General features: G+C 40.0%; 1 protein-coding gene across 1 annotated transcript; it reads left to right on the plus strand.

Annotated features, from left to right (window-relative positions):
- The first annotated feature begins 352 nt into the window (after positions 1-352).
- sim1a (SIM bHLH transcription factor 1a) lies at positions 353-20,732 on the plus strand. Its single transcript, XM_062422846.1, has 11 exons — positions 353-527; positions 5,933-6,012; positions 7,737-7,826; positions 7,916-8,024; positions 8,140-8,225; positions 9,036-9,235; positions 9,360-9,466; positions 10,268-10,415; positions 16,298-16,466; positions 18,985-19,396; positions 20,023-20,732. The coding sequence occupies exons 1-11, from the start codon at positions 353-355 to the stop codon at positions 20,730-20,732; spliced, it is 2,286 nt and encodes a 761-aa protein (XP_062278830.1).
- Positions 20,733-23,041: the final 2,309 nt, after the last annotated feature.

The following is a 23,041-nucleotide window of genomic DNA, read 5'->3' on the forward strand; positions in this document are numbered from 1 at the left end:
TCGCTGATGCCTTCGCTAAACTAGCTTATAAACACAACTCTGTCTGGTTCATTGTTCATTCTACAGGGCTGAATGTCTCCAGAGGTTCCATAGTTTCCTGTAACATCAGGTATGATGGGTGCGGGTCAGCGGGGAGCCCTCTAATGGGCTGGAAACACCGCCTACACCCCGCTAATCCAGGATACAACCGCCTGGAAATATGGGAACGTTTGTCCGAAGCAGCTGTGGATGTTAGGCCGAGCAGAGGACGTTCATACAGGGGATACACGCTGCTCTACATGCCCGTGACAAGGAGAGGAGACACCTGCACTGACTGAGCTGCTGGAGCACACACACACAGAGAGACACAGACATGAAGGAGAAATCTAAAAACGCCGCGCGGACTCGGCGGGAAAAGGAGAACAGTGAGTTTTATGAACTAGCCAAACTGTTGCCTCTGCCGTCTGCTATCACCTCCCAGCTGGATAAAGCCTCCATCATCAGACTCACTACAAGCTACCTGAAGATGAGAATAGTCTTCCCTCAAGGTAAGATGGCTGCTTTAAAACAACAACAACAAGCCTGTTAACATCAGTCTATTTACTGGACCAATGCACATATCATGATTCATTATTATTATTATTATTATTATTATTACTATTATTATTATTAGTAGTAGTAGTAGTATTCATATTATTATTATTACTACTTTTATTTGTATTATTATTGTTATTATTATGTCAATTTTTTCGTTATTTAATAATTCCTTAATTTACGGAGACAATTTAATTGTAGTTTTCCGTTTTGAAAAAAAAAAAGATTTCCTGTATGGAAATGTTATGTTCAAACCCCCAAACTTAAAAAAAAAAAATTACATTTACAAGAACGAAAAATGTATCATACCGACAATTTAATATTAGTTTTCCATTTTTGAAAGAAGAAAAATAACAGATTTCCTGTAGGCCTATTGAAATTGTATGTTCAAACCACAAAACTTTATTTTATTTATAATATACAAGAACGAAATCATACCACCCTTTAAAATATTGAATTTGGTTTACGGGGAAAATAATAAGGATAATAATAAATAAGCGTTCATGTTCTGGTACGTCGCGCACCTGATATTTGATTTTATTCTCACAGTTTACGTCATAAAAAAGGATGTTTGCGTGTCTGTGCTTAAGGAAATAAATGAAACTTAAATAATCTAAACTACTGCACACTATTCTAATCAATCACTATTTATAATATTTTATTCCGTCATATTTCCCGCAGTTTGTGTAAAATCCATCTCATCGCTGCCATGTTGAAAAATAATTCAATATTCCTATGAAGTGAAAATGACAGTAGTGCGGGATGAATATTCTCCGTGCGTGGAGTCCGCACAGACCTCCTGTGTGTGTCCCCCTATGTGTGTCCCCTGTCAGTGATGTGGTTTCTCTGCGGGGCCCCAGGCGGCCCCTGCCAGCAAGATTAGCTGTGGCTGAGGCTCCATCCTGCGTGACTGCAGCAGAGCCGCGGATATTAGTATGATGTGCACGTCTGATCCCTCAACATATGGAGCTCCTTGTAACAGTAAAGGAGGCTGCTGGTGGGTGGAGAAGGTGGAGTGACAAAGAACCTACAGGGAAAAATCCAACTAATACTGATCATTGTCATCAATGCTGCAAACTCACATGCTGCAACACAGTACACCAAACAGTCAAAGTAGAGGGTTTGTGTGTGTGTGTGTGTGTGTGTGTGTGTGTGTGTGTGTGTGTGTGTGTGTGTGTGTGTGTGTGTGTGTGTGTGTGTGTGTGTGTGTGTGTGTGTGTGTGTGCTTTAACAAATCTGTAGCAATAATTCCCTGTATTGATTATATTCCTGAGGTACTGTTTAAATAAAGCCAGCAGACTGGAGAAACAAGCATGACACATTATCTGAAAGTAGACTATTTGTGTCAGTGCATCTATATGCTGGAAACCTATTGCTGATTATTATTATCATTAAAGTATGTTTAAAAGATGAGATACAAATCTTTTAAAACACACATGTTGTAACAAAAAATAAATGTTATGGTGAATAATAAGCTGATACAAATTGTTGAAGTAATCCAATCAGCTTGAAATCCACGTGTGATTATATGTATATATCTTACTACAAAAAATTGACATAGGCTACAATTATTATGATCAGTTCTGCTGCATTAAAATACATAGTGATTGGTTAAAGAAATCATTTATTATCTAACCACAGAACCAGAAACCCCAAAAAACTACAACATGAGCTTGTAATATTGTTAGATGAGGATGGAAGTGTGGAGGCCACAGGAAGATCACACTGTATTATTGTTAATGTGCATTTAATGATAATGATCCATGAAGCTTCATAAAGAGATGTTGATGCTTATTCAGTGGACACAGCACATGACTGTATTTTGATTGAATATTACAAAAAAAACTTGTAATGGTGCTGTGATTGTGTTACTGTATATCGGCTCTGGTCCATATTGTGCATTTGTTGCATGAGTGCAGGATGTGTGTCTGTCACACTGCTGCTTCACATGTGTGTGGAAACAGCAGCGTGCATCACCCCGCTCTGTGAATAATGAAGGAGACAATCTTCCTCACGCAGCCTGCAGGCCTCCACTCCTCCACTCCTCCACTCCTCCACTCCTCCGTCCTGTACAGGCGGGGGCTGTTGTTTTTTTTTTCTCCATTAAATCACTGCTGCTGTTTTAAAGGCTGGACCTCTTTACTGAGGCTGCTCACACCTTTACACACACACACACATACACACACACACACACACACACACACACACACACACACACACACACACACACTCAACAGCAGCCACATGTGATGATTTAGTCATGAAGGAGCCCATCTGAGAGGGGTTGAGTGATTTTGCACAAGTGTGGAGAAAAAAAGCTGAACATGCTCTTAATTTTTAGGATGTGCAACAAAGGATTTTTTTTACGTGACTTGGTGGTGGGGGAGGGGGGTGACTTTTATTTATGTCTCTCAGAGTGGTCAGAAACATGACCTTTGACCTCAACAATGTTGTCCATACCGGGTTAAATTACATGACACCCCACACACAAATATCTTGATGAATTATTTCCACGGAAGTCGTGAAAGAGATTTAAACACCAATAACTAATATTATATTTACCATATTTATTTTTACTATAATAATGATTTTATTATATTCATTTATTTATTTATTTAGAACTTGAAAAAACACTACTGAAAGTCATAAAAAAAAGCTGTAGCAAAGCAAGTTATGAGGAAAAAATAAATAATCATTTGTAATATTATTGACACTTTGTGGCTTTTTCCAGAGCTTTCTACCACAGCATAGCTTCTTCTCTTCTCCGCTTTTTATGGACACTTTTTGTCTGCGTTGACTTCAAAGTTTAGTGTGATATAGAAAATGTATTTAGGACTGTATAAGTAGTTGTGTGGAATAGTGGAACTTCTTATATCTGCATGTGTTGTTTATTATTGCGAACGCGGGATTTCATTTTCTCAGCTCTGATTGGCTGAATCACAATTTAAACGCTTAAAACTATTTAAGCGTTGCTCTGTTTACAATTATATGATGATAATAATAATAATAATAATAATAATAATAATAATAATAATAATAATAGAAATAATAATAACTGCGACTGTCGTATAGTCATGTTCAGTGAGTGACCACACGAAATGTAGCCGCCAAATTTATTATTCTAATTACTAATCAGGTAGGTTATAGAAGTATTATTATTATTGTTGTTGTTGTTGTTGTTGTTGTTGTTGTTGTTGTTGTTGTTGTTGTTGTTGTTGTTAAATGATGTGTTTTTTCTAGATGACGCTCTGTGTCACAGTCAGTAGTTCCAGGCCTCAGTGTGAGTCTGCAGATGACTTTTAATAACGTTTATGTACCATCAAAATCAAAGCAGCTCTGCTCCTGTTCATTAAATCAGTGAGTGATTGAGCTGTGAGAATATTTATACCTCTGTGATAAATAACTGAATGTGGAATAAACAGCAAATCATTTATCACACACAGAAATGTCATGATGCTGTAATTAGAGCTCTGATTGTTTTATTGATGGAAAGATCTGTGTTTTATTTGTCATATTTCATGATGCTTTGATATAAAAAATATTTGAAAGAAAATATGACACTTTTGGTTGACAAATGTATAAATCTGATCACGTGATCATTAGAGAGAGAGAAAGGGGAAACAAAGCTGCGACATTTTTTCTTGTCGTGAAGCAGAACAGTCTGTTTTTTACACACACACACACGCGTATCCACACACACACACATGTATTCACACAAGCACATAACAGTCATGCCGCTGTCTGTACTGACTTGAATCAAACCGAGATGGAAGAATGCATTTTATTTATCTGTGTATGAAGGATCACAGATGCGCTGCTCTAATCATTAAAAAAGATTACACTGTGCTAAAGCACGTCTTGTCTATACACAACAATAATTAATACATAGATAAACATTCAAATAATAATTTAATCAGTTGAAATATTTTTTAGAAATAGATAGAAGATGCTGATGAGTTGATTTTTTACTCTCTTCACACAAAGCACACAGTGTAACCCTGCTGTGTACATGAGCTGCAGTGATGTGAGCAGGTTTACATTCATTGATTCCTGGAGCAGGTCAACATCCAACACGATCCTCACTGACCCGCAGCGTCTTTATTCACACACACACACACACACACACGCACACACACACACACACACAGACAGTCTATGTGCTGTTTAACGCCATATTTCTCTGTAAACGCGTCAGATTGAAGCTTTTTATTGTCTCTCATTGGTGATCAGCTGAGCATGTACATAATTAACTTCACTCAATGAAATAGTTTTTTTTCTCGTTGCAGCAGTCACTGTTCTATAGAATGTGTGTTTGAATGCAAATAGCGTTAGTTTGAAATTAGCAGCACTAAGTCAAACATTAAGAAACGAACAGCAAAGCCACGCGGTGTGCTATTAAATATTCCTCTTTATCTTTATGTAGCCTATCTGTAGCATGAAGTGGAAGCCGCTGGTTTATTTATTTATGTATGTATTTATTTGTTTTAATCGGAACCCGTGTGTATTTGTTGGAGCAGTGTGATAGTGTGTGTAGAGCAAACAGCAGCAGCAGCAGGGCTCCCTGCATGCCGCCTGTTTATTGTGCAGCGCGGGATTTCCATGAGAATGGAGAGCTGCTGTTTGCTCTGTGCCTCCTGCGATCTCACGCGTTTTTTTGTTTTTTTTGTTGTTGTTGTTTTTAGACAGTCGTGTGGAGGGTTTGTGATAATATACAGGACATTTGTCATTATCCCAATTGGACATTCACATAGGTCCACTCCCAGTCTATTTTTAGCTGCTGTGTATTTTTAGAGCTGTAGGCAGCAGGCCATAAGCTTAACACATTGTAGGAGTTTGCACCGTGTTGATTTTAGACTTATGATGCTGAAAGTTGCAATTTAATGATCCCTCACTCTCAATTGTAAACCACTGAACCCCTCAATTCACTTGAAGTAAATACTCATATTCTATAGAATTTTTTTCTGATGATTTAATGCAGTGAAATGTGCGCAGTCTTTCTAATAAAAGGCTATTCAGTGATTGTGTGCTGAAGGATAGGGGAATAAAACATCCTATAGAGATTAGACTCTATTTAAAAACCAGCTTAAGTCTCACAGACATTATTGTAACCATTATTAGTTCTCACACTAACTGGAATGAAAGCCTTTTCAGTTATAATAATAATAATTACGTACCTATAATTGAATGATGTTTTCACACACATTTAGTTAGGAGGATTACAGCCTTTTGGTTGACAGCACAATGGTTTTCAACAGATTAGTTCCCGTCTGCTCCTGTTGTAAAATGAAAAGAGGTTTTATTGAATGATGTGTATTTTTGCTTTGTGTGTGTTTATGTGTGTGTGTTATTTGTTCACCAGGCCTCGGGGAGTCCTGGGGTCATGTGAGCCGCACCTCTCTGGACGGGGTCAGCCAGGAATTAGGCTCTCACCTCTTACAGGTACTCCTCTTAATATTAATATTAATATTCACACCTCATAAGCAACAGAACAAATGTACACAAATGTGTGTTTGACATGTCAGAATGTCCTTAAAATGTTTATTAAAAAATGCAGAATTATTTGGATCATTCAGCTCTTTATTATTATTGTTATTATTATAATATTATTCAGTCATATGTAGACAGTATGTGAGGCTTAGTGTCTGCTGCCGTCCGTCTGCCTCCTGCTGCCTTCATTCTAGTGCTTGAACAGTGAAATGAGCTGAACACATTGACGGTCACGTACAGAGTCTCCTCTCACATCAGCAGCTACACAATGGAGCTGCTGCACGGCTGCAGGCTACAGGCTACAGGCTGGCTACACAAGGAGCCCAACACAGCTTCTTTTTTTTTCTTTTTTTTTGATAGCCAGTCAGCTTCCACAGGCTCTCAGAGTTGCAGAGTAGTAAAAAGAGGACCGCTGAGCTACATGATGTCAAACAGAAAAGCGGAAGAAGAAGACAGGCTGGTTTCTAAATGTTTAGAATGATGACGCAGGTCTACTGCTGGGACCGTGTGCTATCTAGAGCTAGTTAGCCATACACGGCTACAAGCTAACACCTATGATACCAACTTGTTTGTTAAATAATTCATTTTCATTATTAGTATAGTTCCTTTTCATCTTTAATGCATTGTTATATATATATATATTTTTTAAAATATTATTGTTATCAATGAGTAATGCAAATAGGACACTAGTAATAAATGTATATCCACACACTCACATGTACACTTACACACAGTTAGCTAGCTAGCTAAAAAGAATGCAGTCTAACACAACACACCTGTAATAATGATTACTCTCAAAAAGGTCATAATGTTCAAATAAATGTTTTAAATATATTTATTGTGAAGCATCCATTACAAGCATAGCTTCTTTTCATATAAGTGATTAACATCAAAACACATCTGAAAAGTAACATCTGAATAAAATAAAGCTTTTACACGGTATAAAACAGTATACAAAGATTGATTAAACAAATCAAAATACACTAACAGCAAAATTGGTGATACCACAATATTCATGACACCAACTGTATAAAGTCGTTAAATTGTTTTGTTATATCGTTTAGATATTTTTTAAATAGTGCAGTGCACTTTTGCTGGCACTTTTTGCACACTGAGTATTTTATTATTTATTACATATATATATAAAAGCCTACAAATATTTGTTTTATTAGTAAAGGTCTTTACAAGTCTTAAATAATGATTTAAAACTTTCTAGGTTCTGAGCAGTTGGGATATTATAAGGTAGACTGTTCCACAAGTTTGGAGCAGCCACCGCAAAGGCTCTGTCACTCAGCATAATACAAGAGCACCACAAATTACAACCTTCAAAGGAATGTGAATCAATAGTTCCCTATTACTGTTTCAACACAAACATCAGAGCATTAGAACCTTTATGAAGTGGACCTAATAAACCGACAGCTGAGTGTATATTTAGTGTTCCTTTAAAAGCACATTCAACATTAGTTATTATTTCTGACTTAATGTTGACACCTGCCGTTCTCACAGTAGCTCTGCACATTCATTTATAGTCTAATGACACACAGTACAGTCATAATAATGAGACATTAGCAGTGCAAACACACACTGTGTCCATTGGAGTGCATTAAAGACAGTGGTAGTGAATCATTTATTGCTGTTGATATTCAGTATGGTGACTTCTTTATTGTTTGTTTCAGACATTAGACGGCTTCATTTTTGTGGTGGCTCCAGACGGGAAAATAATGTACATATCAGAGACGGCCTCAGTCCACTTGGGCCTGTCACAGGTTGGTTTAAAAAAAATTTAAAAAAAGTTATGTGACTTGTTCTGGTGCGTGAAACATCACAGTTCTGAGATGAATGTTCATTCCAACAGGTAGAGTTAACAGGAAACAGCATTTATGAGTACATCCATCCTGCAGACCATGACGAAATGACAGCCGTCCTCACCGCACACCAGCCGTACCACTCACATTTTGTTCAAGGTAATGATCCACTCACGCAGGTTGTGCTTTATGTGACGTATGACCTGGAATCATCTCACAGCAAGTAACTTGTTTCCTCTTTTTTATATATATATATATATATTCTTCTCTGCAGAATATGAGATGGAGCGCTCCTTCTTTCTGAGAATGAAATGTGTCCTGGCTAAAAGAAACGCTGGTCTAACCTGTGGAGGCTACAAGGTGGGAAGATGTCCATATGTCAAGTCAAAGCAACCATAAGAATACAAACAGTGTAAAAGTCAGACTTTGAATCCTTACAGTAGATTTGCAGTTGTTTTTTTTAAAGGTGATATATAATTGTACATTTGGCTGTTTACAGGAGAAATTGCTCTCAAATGTATGTTTTATAAATAGATTTCTGATGATTGAACTTGACCTCAGCAGAAGTAGTTAAGCTCATGAGAACATCAGAATGGTTTGTGATTTTAGGTTAATGGATTATCCTCTCTGGACCGTGAATATCTATGCCTAATATCATGTCTGGTATATGTCAGTATTGGGTTGAAAATGTTGACTAAGACCACAGACACAATAGAAGATGGAACCTGATTCTTCACCATTCAAGCACTAGACACCAAACTCAATTTTCAACTCAAGGTTTACTTACTTGTTTGTTCAATTGTGTCACAAAGGCTGAATCATCCTCAGCAACAGTTGTTGCAGCTGTTCAAACTTTCCATTATTCCAAGTGCTTTTAGAACCTCTTATCCACATGACTTACAAGTTCAGCTGTTCCATCTATTGGGGAAACTGAGTGATATGACTGAAAGCTCTGGAACTAACAATATATGCACTGACATACACTGCTAAAGTCCAAAATGACAAGAGAATGTCCCTCACACTGTCTAAAACTCTTTTAGCCAAGTTGGCATATGTGACTCCATCAGACATGCTTTCCTGACTTCTAACCCATCATCCTGAATATGTTATTAAAGAATAAAATGATGTGTATTCACACTGTCCATGTCCATGTTTGAACTCTTGGCTCAGGTGATTCACTGTAGTGGCTACCTGAAGATCCGTCAGTACAGTCTGGACATGTCTCCGTTTGACGGCTGCTATCAGAACGTGGGGCTGGTGGCCGTCGGTCACTCGTTGCCACCCAGCGCCGTCACTGAGATCAAACTGCACAGCAACATGTTCATGTTCAGAGCCAGTCTGGACATGAAGCTCATCTTCCTCGACTCACGGTACGTTCTGTGTGACACATTCTTCCTTTACTGTATTCAACAGCTGACACACATTTATATTCAGGTGCAGTGTGCTTAATGACCATTGAGACTATGTGGGTGTGTGTCCCTGTGTGTTGCACAGGGTTGCAGAGCTGACGGGCTATGAGCCTCAGGATCTAATAGAGAAGACTCTCTATCACCATGTTCACAGCTGTGACTCCTTCCACCTGCGTTGTGCACATCACTTGTGTGAGTTAGGTTTGTTAAACCTTCCTACAAACTCTGTCACAACACACACACTGTTCCATACAAACATAGTACATCAGGTTATGCTACACTATGTTGCTGCAATATGTCATGTTCTGTTATATTATGTAATCTAAAGTTTTGTCATGTTATGGTATTTTATGTACCGTTAAGTCATGTAATTTCATGTCACGTTATGCCATGCTAATGTATGTTAGGTTAGGCTAGGTTACGCTATATTGTTAGGTTAGGTTAGGCTATGATATGGTATGTTAGGTTAGGTTATATTAGCTTAGGTTAGTCTATGCTAGGTTAGGTTAGGTTAGGTAAGGTTACGTTATATTAGGTTAGGTAATGTTACGTTAAGTTATATTAGGTTAGGTTAAGTAAGGTTATATTAAGTTAGGTTATATTAGGTTAGTTTAATTAAGGTTATATTAAGTTAGGTTATGTTAGGTTAGGTTAAGTAAGGTTATATTAGGTTAGGTTAAGTAAGGTTATATTAAGTTAGGTTATATTAGGTTAGTTTAATTAAGGTTATATTAAGTTAGGTTATGTTAGGTTAGGTTAAGTAAGGTTATATTAGGTTAGGTTAGGTTAAGTAAGGTTATATTAAGTAAGGTTATATTAGGTTAGGTTAAGTAAGGTTATATTAAGTTAGGTTATATTAGGTTAGGTTAGGTTAGGCAAGTTGCTGTTGTTCTGAATGAATAATGTTATTTAGTGCATGCTTTATTTGTTTTACATGGTTTTTTTACCTACTAATTATGTTTCTTCATTTTCTTCCTCATCTTGGTCTTGCAGTGCTGGTGAAAGGTCAGGTCACCACTAAGTACTACCGATTCTTGGCCAAACAAGGTGGCTGGGTCTGGGTTCAGAGTTATGCAACCATAGTACACAACAGCCGCTCGTCCAGACCTCACTGCATCGTCAGTGTCAACTACGTCCTCACGTGAGTATGCTTCTCCTAAACACTGCCGGGGTTACCCTCATGAATCTGACAAACTGTTGTTATGTTTGTGTCTTGGTGCTTGAGTAGTCAGTTCTGTGATGTTGTTGCACTCAATGACTTCTTTATCTGTCAGCCATAGTAATACTGCTGCTTATACTAACTGCCAGTGTGTGGCACAAGCAGCTGTGTTATCTGTAAAAAAGCTAATTGGCCAGATATGTTGACACAGAAGCACTTAGCTTTGTTTTTAGTTACACTGTGTAGCAATTGGTGCCTTCATGACCTAAAAAAACTGTTACTATAATTATGATTTAGTGATAGTGTTTACCTCAATAATCCATCTTTGGTAAATTCAACGTTTTAAAAACTATTATATATTTGATTTAGTAGTTAATTATACAAAAGTGTCTGAAAAGAATATAAATATGGAAGTGAAAAAAGTGACAGTATTTATGACAAATTCAGATTTATGAATGTGAGTTACACAGACAGAGTAGAGGAGTCAGAAAGTAGACAGACAGACAGCCTTTTCAGTGGACTTTTTGACAGTAGATAAAACAGAATAATGCAAAAATGACTTCAAAGTTTATGTTTTAGGCCACATTTGTTAAACACAAATGGAGCATCAGCAGCAGGTGTAGACAGATAATATATTGGTTCAAATTATGTTCAGTTCCTTCAGGTGGACAACTGGGAAACATGTCTGAAGCATGTCGGCTGTAGGCAGGGTGTGACTGCACATTTCACCAACAAACTAAAGATGGCTCATGTACTTTAAGTGCCTCAGAAAAGTGATGGATGGATGGTTGTTAATGTAACACCCACTGTTGGTCATCCAGCCAGTCTGACCACAGCAACTCAAAGACACATTCCACAAATTCAAATGTTTTCTACTTTTTAATCCAAGCTGGAAACAAATGTGAAAACCCTGTACAGATACACTAAAGGTTGAATATCATTTATATATATATATGAAAATGCTATAAATGACTACTTTAAACATGTGTAGTGATACATACAGATTGGAAGGTAGTCGGCAGGTGTCAGTCAGATGGTTTGGTGTGACAGCTCCAGGGCACAGAAGGGAAGCAGTGATCTCTGTTGTGCTGTCATTCTCTGCTTTGATAAGATAATGAATGTGTTGGTACTCAAGATTTACGCAAACAGTTGCTGAGAAGCAATTAACTGAAGGTTAATTGGCAATATGACACGCGTTTGAATCTGCAAACGGATGAAGGAAAGTTTGTCAGGTCATATTCTCTTCATTTTTTTGTCTTTGTTGTCAGGGTTAGCCGGAGTTAGTTAGAGACAAAGGAAATGTGATTCTGATTTATTTTAGGAATACCAGAACTTTCCTGTTCTCTCTACCTTTGATGGTGGTAGACATTCCTGCTCTATCTGCTGTATCTGCTCTCCTGTGTGCCAGTTATGTCAGCTTGTCTGAGCCCTTTGTTGCAAAGTTTGCCAAGTGTGCTCATGTGTTGGCTGCTACCTGTGGCGGCCTCACCGTGGCAGCGTCAGTCACCTGGTAGAGTTTATCTAAGACTGGCAGTTCACATATAAACACAGGCAGGACTGTGTTTGGGGGGGGGGGGGGGGTTCACCAGCCGCTATTCTACACAAACAGTCCAGCAGCACTGCGTTACCACCAAAGTCCTCATTACTTCTCACTTCTTCCCAATAAATCAAAGTATAATCATGAACCACACTCTAATAACTAAGTGAGGGACACCATTTACTCGCCTATTATCCCATTATTTTATTACCCCTGATGTGTGTATTTCACAGATGTACCAGCGAGTGGGGGGAATGAATAAAGCCTATAAAAGCCTCCATTAAGCAGGCGTGGCTGGCTGCATTCATAGGCAGAGAACAACTGTGTTTATGGCCTTTTAATTAATAGGCTGTGAACTTGATAAGTGTTTATAGGCTCCAGCTTGCTGTGTGGGGGGGGTCAGGCTTATTTTTCTCCCTTTCTCCACTTGCTCCGCTTTTGTGAATCTTTTTGAGATGCAACGTCGGAAATGAGACAATAGGCCCTCTCTTTCTGTGCGTCGTACGCCGGACAAAAGAGAGACAGTTTGAGGTAGACTGGAGGTAAGCTTTTGTCAAACGTTGTTATCAAGACTCACCCGGTAGCTTTAGCGTATATATATGGATAACACAGGTGATAAGGGTAATTCACCTGCGTGTGAACTCCCACTGTGTGTTCAGCTCTGATAACCTCGGCACCTCCGGCCGACCTGCCACCGCTAACCACAACCTGACAGTGATTTAGCAACACTTTTTTTGAATAAAGGCATGTCTACAGCGAAAGCACGCAACCACATGTTTTACTTGTCTGTCTCTCACAACAGTTGTGCTGTCTGTTTGATAAGTCCTGCTGCCGCTCACAGCAAACTCGTTACTCTGCTGTCTTACACGCACACACCAGCACTCTGTTGAAATCCTTCAACACAACACTGGTGCCCGATACGAAGACTCCCAATGATTTATCTACATTCTGACACATTTAGTGAGATAAAATCACTCTATGTATACATTGGCAAAAAAAAAAAAAAAAAAAAGGTCTGGGCTCTCATTGCTATCTTTGGTCCAGAGTGAGAGCTCATAACTTTCTTCCTTATTTCTTTCTTCTTCTTTTTTTAATATATTGCAACAGTCCACTTACACATGGATGTTTTGGCCTTTGCCTTCAGAATTCTCAGGAAATATCTGGATCTCAATTACCAGCATGTATCCTCAACATGTGTTCAGCAGGTGTCTTATATAAATGACTCTATAGCATATATTTCTGTGGACGCTGCTTAGTGGTTGATAGTCAAGTAATAAATAAGATACTGAATTAATTTAGGATGAAAATAAATCAACATAGGAGCCTCCAGAACAGCCTCAGAGATCGTTGTCATGGACTGTTTTGATGATGATGATTGAGGGAGTTGTCACGTCAAGCCGAAATCTAACATAGGTGTTTAGGTAGGTCAAGATGTGGAGGCCACAGACTACGATTCAGTCATCTTTATACTCATCCAAGCATCCACTGAGCTCTCATGTGAGCATCTGTATTTATTCTGTTTCTCTACACTTCTATTCAAGTTTTCCCTTTAATTGCTCATCTGTCTGTATGTCGCTATTCATAATAAAATAGAGTAGATGAAATACAGAGCTGAAAGAACATGAGGCGGCTCTTGAGTTAATGCTTACAAATGTGTGTAAAGTTCACCTTAATCGACCATGACATTTTAAACACATCTGTGTAAAAACTCCAGACGGTGGAGTGATTTGACATTTGACAAAATGCCAACACAGCTAACAAAGGCATTCATAAATACTGTGCTGCCATCATGTTCAAAACAATGACAGTAGATGATAAAAACGATATTTTAACACTCTATAACTGTAACTGATGCAAATCCTAACAAATGCTTCTGCTCATATGTATGAATCAGTGTGTGTTGTGTGTGTTTGCGTAGAGAGACACTGAGAAAAGTGGAAGGATGGATCACTATTTGTCTCAAGTAAACCCCGTCCAGGTTTTTCTGTCATCTCAAACTTGATTCATCATCCATGGCGAAGATCTGCGGAGCACTTTAGTGAGAAATCAATTCCCATTTCCCAGCAGAGGAACGTCCAAGCTTCTCCTACGGGCCTGATTTAGCCAGACATAGCCTTTAATCTCCCCGTGTATTTGATTGGACAGCTTTCCCTCTGTAGAGTGTTTGTCGAAGGCCTTGCTGCAATCCTTCTGGTAAAACAAGCATCCCAACAGCCGTTCCAGCCCTCTTAGCACCCCCACCCCTCCTAACATTCACACTCTCACGCACAAACATACATGTCTCAGTACCATGATGAGGCTCTAATTGCTAAACAGATGTTAATGAATTTTTGCACCTATAGAAAAAGCAAACACGGAGGTACATGTGGGCTGTTTGTGTCTTTTAATACAGAGGTTCTCAAAATGTTTAGAGCCAAGAACCACCTCATAATCACAGCATTTATACTCTTAGATTGCCATTGGAACTATTTGTATTCTAAAACGTTTCAAAACTTAAATAATCAGACCTGTTTCATAGTGATAAACAGAAACACATTTCTATTTGAATCATGTTAACACCACTTACATACTTTAAAACATTTTATTCACATTACATTTGGATCGAACTTGTAAAGATTTATTCTCAAATGTTGTCCTCCCAGGGAACTTCTCTGCAGAACAGAAAGTCCTCCAAAATGTTCCCTGAACTAAAACAGTTAACTGAGCCACATTGGTAATGTCAGTCTATTCATCCAGCTGAATAGAAAACAGTCGACTGGAACAAAATCTATCCAATAGTTGTGAATGAATGTCATCTGAGAGTTCTCACACTAGGGCCGTTTCCACTGCAGGAACTTCAGGGTAATTTCACAGGGCCGTGACCGTTGGTGTGTGTCTCCATAGCAGAATTCCTGGGTGGGGCTTGAGGTTGACTCGGTGCTGATGGGCTAACTCAAAGCGGGATGTGACGTCAACAGGCAGAGCCAAAATAAGCGCCATTTTTAAAACCCAGCAGAAGAACGCAGCAATCGAAACTGTTTCAGAATGATTAGGTCACCTCCAGAGTCAGGTGGGTCCTATCAATGTCCTACTCTGCAATGGAGACACAACGGCTGAGAGGACATTCCTGTTAAGTTCCTGCCTCCCAAATTTTACTAGGAACTTTGCCTCTGTCTCAAGCAGAACTTCAGACATTTGAAACACCACTGGAAGTATGAATTCTTGTGCAGTTGTGTGTGGCTTCTTACTTTTAGCAATCCATTGAGACACCAAACAAGAAGCCTTTTGTGCTTTCTCTGAAGTCGTGGGCAGGTTCACCATCCATGTTTTCAGGTGTATTTCTCGCTCTTTCTATGGAAAATGTATTTTGTTTTGCTTTTAAACCAGATGGCTCTTTGGCTAGTCTGGCTTCATGGCTTCATTCACTAGCACCTGAAGACACATGATGCGTTTTGGTCTTCCAACACTGTTCTCAATAAAAACAAACGTCATATTTTCTTATTTTAGCTAGTTTGCTTAGCATCACTTGACAACGTGGATTGACTCAAATATTTCTCCATGCATCACAGCTGGCTAACTGGTTAGCTGGCTAATAAGTCAAGCTAAGCAGCTTCAGGAATGGTTCATTGTGCCCGAAAACATATCAGAGTTTCTAACCAGCTAACCTGGGTGGGAGTGATGGACACAACATGTGTTACATAACCCTAGATTCTATGAGTATAGGAATACTGCTGTTATGACACAGCAAGTCATTTCAATCAGGAGAGACAAGTGAATAGAAAGATATTTATTGTAAATATGTAATGAACAAAATCTTAGTAATGACAAAGTCTTTGGCGCCAATGAGACTAAAGAGAAGATGGAATATGGGAATAGACTGCAGATCCTGTAAAGAATGGCGGAGATGGGGAGGTGGTGGGGCGCAGGAACAGCTGTATGACAGGACTGAAGCAAAGGGAGAGAGGCACATTTAAACGGACCGCTACAGGATGATAGGCTAAGGCTGAAGTGTGGTGTTTTGCTATTAGTTGCTGAGATTGACAGGTGACTGGCAACAATTGAGATAACGCCCTAGACATAGAAATCTAGGTAATAGATGAGCATGCTTGAAGGAGGCAGAAGTTACCAGTTATGCCTGTATGATTTAGAGACTTCTGACTGAACCTTCGCTAAGCTTCATTTCTAGCAAGTTATTTCAGACCCCACTGCTTTAATAAACAGCCTTTCTATAGGACTGGGATCTCTGCTTGTGTAATTATGTCCTGTATTAAATCAATGACATGCAAATGCTAAATATGTACAATATTGCTGAGAATGCACCACATGGACTGTATGTTTGTGTCTTTAGGGAAACGGAGTACAAAGGCCTCCAGCTTTCTCTGGACCAGGTCACAACCAAGACCTCTTTCCCCTACAGCAGCAGCAGCACTGCCAGCAGCCTGACAGAGAACTGCAGAACACCCAAGAGCAGATTATCCCGACCCAAGACCAAAGCTAGACTCTCACCCTACACACAGGTGAGGACCCAATGTCTTACTGGACTGTCCCTGAGCTCTATGTCACACTAACACCTGAATACGTAGTCTCAATCTCACAGGAGCTTCATATTAAGGTCTCCTGGTTTACTACAGCTTGGATCTTTATCTTTGTACTCATCAAGTTCAGTGCTGAGATCTGGAAACAAGAAAATACGATGCGGCAAGAAAACAAAACCAAAACACAAGCAGTCAAACAATCGAACAGGTTGTAAAGGAACCAACGATTATCTAAAGCACTTTAGATAATGCAGTGACCTGAAGAATGAGATCACAGACACAAGCAGCTGGAACGTTTTTTTTATTGGCTCTCCCTCAAGGGACAGGATGAGGAGACATCTGGAAGGAGCTCAAAGTAGAACGGCTGCTCCATCACACTGGAAGGAGTCGGCCGAGCGAGTTTTGACGTCTGATTAGAATGTCTCCTGGAGCCCTGGGTGGACACAAACGACACCAGAGGGATTATTTATCCCATCTGGACTGGGAACACCTCAGACTATGAAGACAAATCTCTGGACTACTGGGACCTGTATTTAAATTAGCAGCCGGGAATGGATGAATTATATTTGGAGGTGAAAACAAAATCAAACAGCATTAGAAATGTTGGTAATAATCCTTCATGCACTGCTCATGTCCCAGCTTTCTCTTTAGTGATGCTTCATTTCCAGATCTCAGCAAATACCCTGGTAAATATCAATAGAAAAGAGGGCCAAACCTACACACATATGATCATTAGTGTCAATAAAAAAGAAATAGATCATTTGTTCCAACACAGAGCAACATTCATTCCAGCTAAAGTTGCTCATTGCTCATCAACATTAACCACAATAGTTCTTCAGGCTTCACTTGCACATTACAGACATGAAAGGAATGGAAAAAATGTATTGGATTGGCTCTTAACTTTTAAATATTTATTGGATTTTGAATCTTGTTTCCATGTGTGTTACTCCTATTGTTCAGTCATTTGGTTTTGTTATATGTGGGTTATGTAAGTGTGTTTTGTGGGTTTTGATGTTTAGTTTGCTCTGTGTTTCTCTCGTGTGTTTGTGTGCTCCTCCTCACACCTGTCCTGTATCTTCCTCGTTAGCCCTGCTGTGTCTTTCCCCGCCTTTTCCAACCTGTTCTCCATTCCCTCATTAGCTCTGTTAGTATTTAAGTTTTCTGTGACCTCAAAAAGATTAGATCCAGATAAAGTACATGGGGCTCTTAGTATAATACATGACCTTAATACTAATAAACCCTGCCTTAATTGTTTCATTGGAGGCTGAAAAGGTGTGTGACCAGGTGGAGTGCTCCTCTTTATCACACTGCTGTTCACACTACACTCAGTGTTTTAGGAGTAATTTTTGGAGTTAAGTTTTTGGAATAAAAGTGGGGAGTTAACATCTTCACATTTCTTTATACACTGATAATGTTCTTTTGTAATTACAAAAGCCTGAAATTTCAGTTTCTGCAGTCTTAAATAAATTGCCATATTCAAATTGTGGTTATACAATTAACTTAGATGACTCTTCTCTTTTTCCTTTCAACACTCCATTTTATTTACTACTGAAATCTCCTTTTTATATATCAACTTTATAATTGCAGATTTTAACACTTTATTTTTAATTTCATACAAAGAAATTGACATTTTCAAAGTTCATCAAGTCAAAGGAATTAGGAGGAAGAGTAAGAGCCCTGCCTGATTTACTGCTCAGCTCTAATATGATCAAATAAAAGAATTTGATCAGCTGGTTCTTGAAGAGGACCACAAAAGTATTTATCTCTAGTAAAACCCTCAAAACCAGCCTGACTCTGACTCTTAATGGAAACATCATTTGGAGGTGTCGTTTAGTCCAGTCCAGACTGTCGTTTAGTGCAGTGCCCCCCCCCCCACCCCACCCACCCACCCACCACAAGATTTAAGTCCAGAAAGTGTTGAACTTTAAACCTTTTGTTCCCAATAGAAATCTCAAAGAGGAATTTTTGATGAGCCTGTTTTGGTCCTGTAAGCAGAGACATTCACTGTATGTGTTCAGTCACTGAGTTTATTCTTAAAGCACATATATTGTGTTTGTGAGCTATTCCTTTGTCTCATTGTGTGTCCCCTCTGTTGAAATGTGACTGGAACAGATAGTTGGTGTGATTCTGCTGGAGAAGCTCACTTACTGTTTGACTTTAATCAAAATCTGGAGTTCCAGAAGATCTGGGAACCATTATATTTATTTATTCATTTTGTTCTCCACTTCATCATCATTATTAGTATTTTATTGTGATCTGTGTATAGTTATTTTACTGGCTTGTATTTGAATTATAAAACTGTAAAAATAAGATTATAAATAACAATGGAAGCAGCAGTTATTATTTAAGTGAACAGACTTGCTCACACTTAGCTGTTTGGTTTGCCTGCAGTTAATAAGATGAACATCTCTGAGGATCTAAAGTATGGCTCTAACAAGCTGTGCCACATCATTTTAAGGCTCTATTGTCTCTTCTTTTTTTTCGGTCTCTCATGCTGCAGTATCCTAGTTTCCAGACGGAGCGGTCAGAGTCAGACCAAGACAGTCCCTGGGGGGGAAGCCCCCTCACTGACTCAGCCTCCCCTCTGCTGCTGGAGCAGTGTGAAGGCCTGGACGCCTCCTGCGTGTACAAGCAGTTCACTGATCCTCGGCCGCTCTGCTACAGCCTGTCAGAGGAGCAGCATCACACCAGCAGCAACAGCCACACACACCTCCACACTCACGCTCAAGGTCAGAGCTGTGAGCGGGGTCGATGCGAGGCGGGGAGGTATTATCTAGGAGCTCCTCCGCCGGGCAGGGACACATGGTGGGGTACCACCCGCTCCATCCTGCCCTTGAGTAAAGGCTCCTTAGAGAACCACGAAGGATACGAGAGCAGCATGCCGCACATCACAGCTATCCACAGCTATAATGGTGAGGAATCACACTTGTCACACATCCAGTACAGACACTGAGCAGTATACACAGATATGTCATGATAGTTTCACACTGAAGCTGACTGCAGCTGCTTTTCACTGCCAGTGTTAGACTGGAGCTGTTCATTTGTTATGTTGCCTCGATCCATGACAGTCAATTCAATAAACACTTTTGGCGGCTGTGGCTCAGGAGGTAGAGCGGTCGTCCAATTGGAAGATTGGCAGTTCGATTCCCGGCTCCTCCAGTCTATATATTGGCATGTCCTTGGGCAAGATACTTAACCCCAAATTGCTCCCGTCGCTGCGCCAACGGTGTGTGAATGGTTAGCTTCCATCTGATGAGCAGGTTGGCACCCTGTGTGGTAGCTCCTGTCATCAGTGTATGAATGGGTGAATGTGACATGTAGTGTAAAAGCGCTTTGAGTGGTAAAAAGACTAGAAAAATGCTATATAAGTACAGTCCATTTACTTATACTTAATGCATTATGAGCAGATGTTGTGCCATGTTACATCAGAATTAAGTCTGTTTTCTTTTTTCCTGCCAAAGTTGTAAGAAAGGGAGTGACCATTAATTAACATTTATAATAATTTTGGCTCTGACTGTTGTCCCTGTGTGTCCTGCAGGCCGGGGCCACTGGGACGAGGACAGCGTGGTCAGCTCTCCAGATGCTGGTTCAGCCAGTGACTCAGGGGATCGATACCGAGCAGACCACTACCACTCCAGCCCGCAGGAACCTAGCAAAATAGAGACGCTGATCCGAGCCACACAGCAGATGATCAAGGAGGAGGAAAGTCGACTTCAGCTGCGCAAGGGGCCTCCAGACGTCCCCCTGGGGCCTGCCAACGGACTGCCTAAGGCCCCCGGTCTGTGCTTTACTCCTGAGTACGCTCAAGGGCCCCTGCCGCTACAGACAGTGCTGTGTCGAGGTTTGAGTCAGGTGATCAGCCCTGCGCCTAGCCCCGCCCCCCTATCCAGGCTCAGCAGTCCAGGGACCGAGCGCCCCCACAAACCCAAAGACTACCTCCATACGGACCTCTCTTTGCCTTTACACCACCCTTTCAGTCGGCCCAGCACGTGCTCGGCTCCCCCCACCCCGGCCCCGGCCATCTACCCCTCACACACCCACCCGCGGCCCTACTTGGACAAGCATACAGCCTACTCCCTGACAGGCTACGCTCTGGAGCACCTCTATGACCCAGAGAGCCTGCGGGGTTACTGCACCTCCACCAGCACCGGCCCCACCCACTACGATATGACCCCTCACCTCCGCATACCGGCAGAGCAGACCCCCGGACACAAAGGCACCTCTGTCATTATCACCAATGGCAGCTAGCAGTCATGTAACAGCTACTGGGACTGCAGTCACAGAGCCTGAGCTGGTTAGCCCCTAATACATGTCTCCATCTCATTCTGGATCCTCTCTACTGGGTTTTCCATCATACTGATCAGCTGTGATCACACTTTCATTTGTTAGGGGATATTTTCAAGACAACTACAGCATGCCACAGACTACATTTATTAGTCTTAAGGCCCATTTATGCTCAACGTACGTATGAAAACCGTCACTGCTCACATACTTCTATGCGTCCTTTACGTTGTCATGGATGTTAACCAATACATCCACCAGGGGGCAGCCCAGAGTCAAAAGTTTATGACAACAACAAAATCAAAAACAAACATGGCAACTGTGGAGGAGATATTGATAATATACCTCTTTCATAAAAGACAAAAACGATATGTTTAAAGTTTCTAACCAACTCGCACCTTTCCTCAAAAAGTTCCGCCATTGTTATTTCTTCTTCGTGTCTCACTAGAGCTATGTATCGGGTAGTGACAGCAACACTGCCCCCATGGTTTCCGGTGGTACTGCTCCGTTTGGGCCGTATCCGTAAGCTTTATGGAAACATGCAGAAATACGGACGAAATGAACGCAGAGCACGGACAGAAGGCTCCGTCCATATCTGGATCCATATTTAACATTGAGCATAAATGGGCCTTTAATCTGTCCTGCAGAGTTCTTCAAAGATCCAAAGTCTAGACCTGATCTGAAATGGACCAATTGATACATTTGTTTTCAAAGAAGTGAGACCTGATCTGAAAAACAGTCACACCTGATTTAAACAGACCCAAGAAAAACGAGATGTGTTCCAAAATGTGGCTGATCCACACAGAGAGAGAACACCAAGACTTGATAGCAGTGTGATGCTCCATCAGTTAACCAGAGAGAGAGGAGGAGCTGATAGTGAGTCTCCACTTAGGTATTAAACATATTTACACACAGACCTAACATCAAACCCAATCCCTATTCTTTATGTAAGCTTTAGTTAGGAACATGTCAGAATGATCAGCAGTAAAGTGCACAATAAGCATCATGTTAGAACCACTCATAGAAGTATACACATTAAGAGATCCAGACCTGTCATACTACAAAAAACACAACCGAGACCTGAATCTTAATGCCTTAATGAGCTGGAATATGATACCAAAATGAACTAGAATAAAAGATCAAACTAAGATTAACTTAATGTGAAATTAATCATCTGTTCATCATCATCATCATCATCATCATCAATGGCTGCAAGCGTACTGATAAATGATTTAGGTTTAAATTAGTTGTCATATTTCAGCTTGTACATTTCAGTAGTACGGTTGTTGTAAACAGCTGACTTACATTGTGTCTGCACTGAAAGTCTCAGCTGTGTTTTTCAGCATGACACAGAACAGTAGACACAGTACAGCTGTCCACACAGACCATGTTACTACTCACATGTCACATGCACTATATGGAAGTAGCTGCGACCTAAAGCACATTTTATTTTCCTCTGTTTCATGCTGTAACTGTTTTATATCATTGAGTGTCAGGCTCTGAGCATTTCCTACACTCAACACTGTACCTGAACGTGTAGACACACACACACACACACTGCTGCTGTAACATCAAAAATCAATTCATGACAGGTTTGGAGACTTAGTTGAATCTGATTTGGAACAGAAAAAATAGATTTAGGAGAAAAATACAAACATATTGTTGCACACACTGCTGGAAACAAGTGTGTATGTGCAAACTCAAAATGTACATAAAAATAAATGATGGAAAGATACTTAATGATACTGACACCTGTAGTGAGACAGCTGTACATCTGACCAGCATTGTTCTATGACTGCTGCTACACATATCAGACTAACAGAAAACAAGTAAGTGTTGAAGAAACATCAAAAACAGAAGGAACGACAAAACTATACAGTACAGTGTATCGTTGTTCTGCTAGAGAGAATGTTTAATGGTTTATTTATAGAACACCTTTCACAGACAACAGTCACTAATTCTTCACTTTCAAAATAAATCAAATCAACCACGATCATATAAAATTGAGATAAAAAGAAATAAAGACCCCAGATAAAAGATACAAAGGGATACGAGTGTCTGAACAGAAGATTTCCGCTGCTTTTTAAACTAGTCCCCAGTATCCAAGGACCTCAAGCTTACTGGGAGAATATTGGGACTATTGAGAGCTTTAGGGCTGCTGACTGGAAGGCAAAATCTCCCAGAGTCTTAAAATGTGTCCCAGGTACTCTAAGAAAACCCTGAGTAGAGGACCTAAAGGCTCGGCTTTCCAATATCCAATTATACTGAGATAAAGA

This window comes from Scomber scombrus, chromosome 7, assembly GCF_963691925.1.
Source record: "Scomber scombrus chromosome 7, fScoSco1.1, whole genome shotgun sequence".
NCBI lineage: Eukaryota > Metazoa > Chordata > Actinopteri > Scombriformes > Scombridae > Scomber > Scomber scombrus.

What these genes read in the sequence shown, in the direction of transcription:
- sim1a (XM_062422846.1), top strand. Translation starts at nt 353, where the DNA reads ATGAAGGAGAAATCTAAAAACGCCGCGCGGACTCGGCGGGAAAAGGAG. An exon ending in GCGTTGTGCACATCACTTGT is followed by an intron (nt 9,467 to 10,267) that starts GTGAGTTAGGTT and finishes TTGGTCTTGCAG; the next exon opens with TGCTGGTGAAAGGTCAGGTC. An exon ending in AGTGTCAACTACGTCCTCAC is followed by an intron (nt 10,416 to 16,297) that starts GTGAGTATGCTT and finishes TTGTGTCTTTAG; the next exon opens with GGAAACGGAGTACAAAGGCC.